Genomic DNA, 7,595 nt, shown 5'->3' with positions numbered 1-7,595 from the left:
TCGCATGGCAGATCTGGTGTCTAAATCCAGAAGAACAATGACACGACCCTAGGCTGCCCTCATCCTCCTAGAAAATTCTTTCGCATCCATTGAGTCCAAACATTATTTCATCTGTCAGTCACTCCTGCTTTGATTTTCCTACAACTCTTGTCTAGGAAATACAAAAAGAGCTGAGAGAGGTAATTATGGGTTTTTACTGTTGTAGTGGACATGGAGGGGCAGTGTTGGTTCAGTGGTAGAATTCTCGCCTCCCGTGTGGAAGACCCAGGCTCGATTTCCAGCCAATTCACCCATGTGCATATGCCCTTGGGACATTTAATGGTATACGAGGCCCTTGTTTGCTTAAGGAGCCCTGGTGGTGCAGTGGTTAAGTGCCCAGCTGCTAACTGAAAAGTTGGCGGTTCAAACCCACTAGCCGCTCCTCCGGAGAAAGATGTGGCAGTCTGCTTCTGTAAAGATTTACAGCCTCGGAAACCCTATGCGGCAGTTCTACTCTGTCCTATAGAGTCGCTAGGAGTCAGAATGGACTCAACAACATCGGGGTTTTTTTTAGCGGACATGGATTGTGTCTGCTGTCCAGCATTTTCAGGGAACGTACTGCATTTTCCTCAGGGGTCACCCTTTACTCTCAGCTCTTGGGCTTCAGGTGGAACTAACTCCTCCCGGGGCTCCAGGGCTGGGCATGTGACTCAGCCTGGAAAATTCCAGCACTGCATTCCTCGGTTGGCTCAGCAGTGTGTCTCTGATCCAATCAGATTCAGGGAGATGTACTTTGGGGAGTTCTGCATCTGTTGAGAGAGAGACACTCAGCCTTTCTCTGAACTTGAACTCCAAAAGGGGTACATCTGGAGCCACAGGCAGCCATCTTAACCCCAAATGGATCCCTCGAGCCCCAGCCCAAGAGCTGGGTTTCCAATACTACTTTCCATATCTAGGGAAGCAGTATAACATGGGACTTAAGCACTTCAAGTTCATCATTTTCCAGCTGTGTGACTTTTGGTAAATTGCATATTCTCTCTGTGCCTCCACATCCTTGTCTGTAAGTGGCAATGGTAGTGCTACCTAAACTCCACCCAGTGCCGTCGAGTTGATTCCGACTCATAGCAACCCTATAGGACAGAGTAGAGCTGCCCCATAGAGTTTCCAAGGAGTGCCTGGTGGATTCAAGCTGCCGGCCCTTTGGTTAGCAGCTGTAGCACTTAACCACTATGCCACCAAGATTCCCAATACTACCTATCCTCTGTTTTATGTCCTCGGGACACTTTGGTCCATCCACTAGTCCAGCTGTTGTTATGACTGGCATTTTAACAACCATTTGTGTTCAACACGTGTGAGGTATCTAGGATTCACAGGTGAGCAAAAGCCAGCCATTGTCTGACCCTCTGGAACTTACAGACACGAGATGACATGGACACACATGACATGAACTTGACATGAAGCAAACACACCGATGAGGATGAATTCCCACTGGGGTAAGTGCTCTGAGGAGAGAGACATGGTTCTACAGAAGCATATAAAGTATCAAATGATAAACAGAGAAAAGATTGAAGTTGTCAAGGGTTTCATTTTACTTGGATCCACAATCAACACCCATGGAAGCAGTGGTCAAGAAATCAAACCATGCATTGCACTGGGCAAATCTGCTGCAAAAGGCCTCTTTAAAATGTCAAAAAGCAAAGATGTCACCTTGAAGACTAAAGTGCCCCTGACCCAAGCCATGATGTTTTCAATCACCTCATATGCATGTGAAAGCTGGACAATGAATTAGGAAGACCAAAGAAGAATTGATGCCTTTGAAGTATGGTGTTGGTGGAGAATATTGAATACACCACGGACTGCCAAAATGATGAACCAATCTGTCTTGGAAGAAGTATAGCCAGAATGCTCCTTAGAAGCAAGGATGTCGAGACTTCGTCTCACTTAATTTGGACATGTTAACAGCAGGGATCAGTCCCTGGAGAAGGACATCATGCTTGGTAAAGTAGAGGGTCAGCAAAAAAGAGGAAGACGCTCAACAAGATGGATTGACACAGTGGCTGCAACAATGGACTCAAGCATAACAACAATCATGAGGCTGGCACAGGACTGGGCAGTGTTTCCTTCCATTGTACATAGGGTCACTATGAGTCGGAAGTGACTCAACAGCAGCGCCTAAAACAATAACAACAAAGTATCAAATGATCACAGAGGATTTGATGATCAAGAAGGAGAAAGAGCCCTTGAGCTGCATTTTGAAGGATGAGCAAGGATTAACCAGGTGAAGTGTTGTAAGCAAGGCCGGGGGACCTTCTCAATGCGGGCGGGGGGAAGGGGAGGGGGGACACAGCTTGTGCAGAGGTTCTAGGGCAGAAGAGACACTCCAGAGACTGGTTGTTGTTGTTTTGAGCTGCCGTTCAGCTGGCCCCCAACTCATGGCGCCCCCATGCACAATGGAGCGGAATGCTTTCTGGTTCTGCACCATCCCCATGATCCAGTTGTGTATTGGACCATTGTGACTCACAGGATTTTCAATGGCCGATTTTTGGAAGTAGATCTCCAGGCCTTTCTTCTTAGTCTGGAAGTTCTGCTGAAACCTGTTCAGCATCCTAGCAACACACAGGGCTTTACTGACAGACGGATGGTGTTTGTGCATGAGGTGTGTTGGCCGGGAATCAAACCCAGGTCTCCCACATGGAAGGCAAGAATTCTATCACTGAACCGCCACAGCCCCCACAGGTAAGATCCAGTCTTTGCCATCAAGTCGATTCTGACTCTTAGCGACCCTATAGGACAAAGTAGAACTGCCCCAGAGGGTTTCCAAGGCTGAAATCTTGAAGGAAGCAGACTGCCACATCTTTCTCCCTCAGAACAGCTGGTGGGTTCCAACTACGGACTGAAGGTTAGTGGCTGAGCGCTTAACCACCGCACCACCAAGACTCCTTGCAGTAAGACTTTTTTTTTTTTTTTCTAGTGCATCGACTAGTGGTCCTGAAACCACAGACCAAGGAGGTATAAATACACCTCTGGATGTGACCCTGAGGGTGAGGAGCAACAGTTCTCCGAAAGGGTTAAAACTGCCTTTTCCCCCAACCTGGAAGCACAGGGGCTCACCATCAGAAATTAAGTTGCTCTCTTAAAAATAAACGGAAGTGGTGTTTCTCACAGCTCTCAGTTCATAGGCTGAGATTCATACCCGTATGCGTCTTTCATTTTAGTAGAAACTGCCAAATGTTGAAACTGTTCACAAATAGCTGGAGGGCTTGCCTCTGTCTTTCTCCCAGCATCCTCCCGAGTCCTGCGTCTTTGTAATTCTGTCCAGCCTAACTGGGATAATGGTGCGTGTCCTTTTGATTGGTCTTTCCACAGCTCCCAGAAGGCTGAACATCTTTTCATATGTTGATTAGCCACTTGCCACTTGCAGTTCCCCTTCGCTGAACGTGTATTCACGTCTTTTGCTCAATTTTCTAACTGGTCCTTTGTCTTTTTCTTATTAATGTTAAAGTGTTCTTTGTATATAAGAGCTCATAACCTTTGTCTATCTCAATAGCGCCTTTTCCATACTAAAGGACCCCTGGTGGCACAGTTGTTAAAGCACTCTGCTGCCAACCAAAAGGTCAGTAGTTCCACTCTACCAGCTGCTCTGCGCGAGAAAGATGTGGCAGTCTGCTTCTGTAAAAATTTACAGCCTAGGAAACCCGATGGGGCAGTTCGACCTTGTGGTATTGGGTCACCGTGAAACAGAATCTACTCCATGGCGGTAAGTTTGGTTTGTTTTCCGACTACATTTTGGGTGCCCCATTTGGTTTGGGTTTTATCTTGCTTAAGCGCATCTTTCCACTTCAAGGTTTTATAAATATTCCAAATTTTCCTTCTATTTCCATATACGTATTTCTATTTTATACATATATACACACACAAATTCACACACACATAGGGAAACCCCAATTTACAATACATTCGAGATAACGAACCGTACTTACAAACGTCTTTTTGTGTGTGTGTCTTATCGTTAGTAATATGTACTACATACAGTGTTGCAGAGTGTAATTTACTGATGTTATCATTCTCAGATGTTCACTTGCACATGTTCAAAGATCAGATTTATAAAGATACTGATAACAAAAGGCAATAATAATAATAATAAAAAGAGGTATTTGACTTACGTCAGAACCAACTTACATCTGTAGATGATAATGCATCATTAATCCACCTGGAACACTGTGTGGGTGTGTGGGTGTGTGGCATGGGTGTGTGTGTGTAGGGACGAAGGGACTCAGTGTCTCCTGAGCTTACATAACCCCCATGTGCAGCATCAAATCTAACATGAACCAAATACTAAACCACAATTTCAAGTCCAACTTCACCTTGTAGGTAAACCTCTAGACTCTGCCTCTTGAAGCTTCCAGCTGAAAACAGCATCTCCATCCTCCTAGTTACTTACGATGGAAGCTGGGGTGTTCTCTGGCCCCCTCTCTCCCACCATCCCATATGGAACAAGTGCCTGAATCTCTGTGATCTCACCTCCTAAATCTCTCTGTCCACTTCTCCACGGCCCCACCTTGGGCCAGGCCACCATCATTTCCCCAGCACCCTCTGCCCTGGTCTCCCTAGCTCCATGTTCACCCCCTGCCAATCCATTCTCCATCTTACAACCAGAAATCTTTCTAAAACACAGACCCCTTTGCCTCCCTCCCCCCACTGCCTCCAGGGTTCAGTCCAGACTGCTAACTAGGGCTAACAGAGTTCTTCAGGATTCAGACACCTCTCACCATCTTTTTTTTTTTTAAGAAACCTCTGCGGCTTCGTTTCTAAACTACACCTTCCAACTACACGCTCCAGCCAGAGCAAACTACTTTCAGCGCTTCAAAAACATCCCACTTCCATCTCTGTAGATCTCATCTGGCTATGCATCAGCTTACCCGTCAAGAATGTAAAACACATTTGCCTGGGTCCTACCCCTACCTGGGTGATGCTGATCCAGTGGGTCAGGTGGGATCCCAGCCCCCACATCCTGTGGATGATTCCCACAAGTGATGGGGTGCACAGCCAAGCTGAGAACCCGGAATGGCTTCCCTTCAGGCTGTAGGCATGCTAGCCCTCTACCTGCAGTCCTCGCCTACCTCCTCACCCCACCACCCACCCTCATACCTCTTCCTGGAAGTCAGAGCAGAGCTGCCCCTTCCTCCAGTGTCACTCCTTGACTGGCCAGGTCAGGGGCCCCTTCTCTCTGCTCCCACCACTCCCTGGGCTTTCCTGAGTCAAGCATTCAACACACTGGAATTTAAGTACCTGACTTCTCATTCCCTACCCTAAACTCCAGAAAGGCAGGGGCTCTTTCTGTCTGTCTTACTCGCCACTATATTCCCTGCACCCAGCAGAGACCTGACACTTAGTAGGTGCTCATTAAATATTTGTTGGGGAAAAAAAAGGAATGGACAGATGGATGGGTGGACGGATGGACGGATGGATGGACAGGCGGATGGGTGGATGGATGTGGTAGCGACCGTGACAAATAAGAACTGCTCAGGGGAACCAGGGAGCGTTTGAGCATCTGGCCTGCAGAGGGCGCCAGCCTGCCTTGTTTTAGCCCTCGGAAGCGCCCAGAGCCGGGCGTGCTGTCAGTCAGAGCGCTGCCTGCCGCTCAGTGGTCACTTCCCAGGGCTGAAGATGAAGTAGGAGTTGTTTGCCCTCAGTCCCTGTATAAAGCCTGAGTTTTCTCCCCTCACTTCTAGCTACAGATACCACATCCCGTCCTGCTCTGAAAGCAGTCGTCACTGTAGCAACCAGTGGCAGGTCTTCTGTCCCCAGATGGGGATGTGAGGACAGCCAGAGAGAGGGGGAAAGAGGGAGAGAGAAAGAAGACTGCTGGTGAGGAGGGTTATAAAACTGCTCCTCCTGGGGAAGCCAGAAGCAGAGGAAAGTTCTCTGTCTTCAAGCTAATCTCTCTCTCTCTCTCTCTCTCTCTCTCTCTCGTGTGTGTGTCTCTGAGTGTGTCTCTCACTCTCTCTGTCTTGCTCTCTCTCTCTCTGTGTATGCATCAGTCTTTCTGTCTCTCTCTCTCTCCACTTCTCTCTGTCTCTCTCGCTTCATCCTTTTAGTCTGGAGAGAACAAACCCTAAGCCTAGACTGGACAAGCCCCCGAGAGCAGCATCTGCAGAAAGGTCCTCTCTTCCCTGTCATCACCAGCATCCTCCTCTGGACCTGCTGAGCCTCAGCTCCCTTCCACCCTCTGGCACCATGAATATCTCCTGCTGCCAGCTCTCTGCACAGCCAGCCCTGCCCAACAGCTCAGAGCACCCCGCAGCCCCATCCTTGGCCAACCAGAGCAGCAGCGGGTTCTGTGAGCAGGTCTTCATCAAGCCCGAGGTCTTCCTGGCCCTGGGCATCGTCAGCCTGCTGGAAAACATCCTGGTCATCCTGGCGGTGGCGCACAACAGCAACCTGCACTCACCCATGTACTTCTTCCTCTGCAGCCTGGCCGTGGCCGACATGCTGGTGAGCGTGTCCAACGCCCTGGAGACCATCATGATCGCCATCATCAACAGCAACTACCTGACCTTGGAGGACCAGTTCATCCAGCACATGGACAACGTCTTCGACTCCATGATCTGCATCTCCCTGGTGGCCTCCATCTGCAACCTGTTGGCCATTGCCATCGACAGGTACATCACCATCTTCTATGCACTGCGCTACCACAGCATCATGACCATGAGGAAGGCCCTCGGCCTGATCGCCGCCATCTGGGCCAGCTGCGGCGTCTGCGGCGTGCTGTTCATCGTCTACTCCGAGAGCAAGATGGTCATCGTGTGTCTCATCACCATGTTCTTCGCCATGCTGCTACTCATGGGCACGCTCTACCTGCACATGTTCCTCTTCGCCCGGCTGCATGTCAAGCGCATCGCTGCCCTGCCGCCCGCCAACGGGGTGGCCCCGCCACAGCACTCGTGCCTGAAGGGGGCCGTCACCATCACCATCCTGTTGGGGGTGTTCATCTCCTGCTGGGCCCCCTTCTTCCTCCACCTTGTCCTCATCATCACCTGCCCCACCAACCCCTACTGCATCTGCTACACTGCCCACTTCAACACTTACCTGGTTCTCATCATGTGCAACTCCGTCATCGACCCCCTCATCTATGCCTTCCGGAGCCTAGAGCTGCGCAACACCTTCAAGGAGATCCTGTGCAGCTGTCATGGCATGAGCCTGGGCTAGGGTGCCAGGGCCATGGGAATGGCCAAAATCTGGTCGTGTCTGCCCCACAAGGTGTTTAGAAAGAAGAAGATGAGGCTTAGAAGACTGAAAAAGTGTGTTATCAGCCGTGACCTTGTATGTCTTTTTCTTTTTGAAGCCACAAAGCCTTTTGAGAGGAAAATGGTGTATATCAGGCTCTCTGAAAGGATTCCAGGGTGGGTAAGTCACAAACTGTGATTCCCCAAATGATCATGGGGGAAATGAGTGGAGGATGTTCTGAGTGCTGTCTGCCTTCATTTCTAGACACCCCGAGTTTGCAATGCCTGCCTGCACGTCTGCTTCACATCCGTACCTTCTTCAAGCTTCCATTCAGGCCAGGCCAAAGGAGCCTCATTAGCAGCCAGAGCAGTTCAAATCTCCCACTAGCA

At 49.4% G+C, this 7,595-nt stretch overlaps 1 protein-coding gene across 1 annotated transcript; it reads left to right on the top strand.

Annotated features, from left to right (window-relative positions):
* Window positions 1-6,216: 6,216 nt before the first annotated feature.
* Window positions 6,217-7,188, top strand: MC3R (melanocortin 3 receptor). The gene has a single exon (XM_049869685.1). The coding sequence runs from the start codon at window positions 6,217-6,219 to the stop codon at window positions 7,186-7,188; it is 972 nt and encodes a 323-aa protein (XP_049725642.1).
* Window positions 7,189-7,595: the final 407 nt, after the last annotated feature.

This window comes from Elephas maximus, chromosome 25 (assembly GCF_024166365.1).
Source record: "Elephas maximus indicus isolate mEleMax1 chromosome 25, mEleMax1 primary haplotype, whole genome shotgun sequence".
Lineage (NCBI taxonomy): Eukaryota > Metazoa > Chordata > Mammalia > Proboscidea > Elephantidae > Elephas > Elephas maximus.
This window is presented reverse-complemented; position numbering and strand designations above follow the sequence as displayed.

Bases quoted from the DNA above. Each gene is read 5' to 3' on its own strand.
- MC3R (XM_049869685.1), top strand. From the start codon at position 6,217: ATGAATATCTCCTGCTGCCAGCTCTCTGCACAGCCAGCCCTGCCCAAC.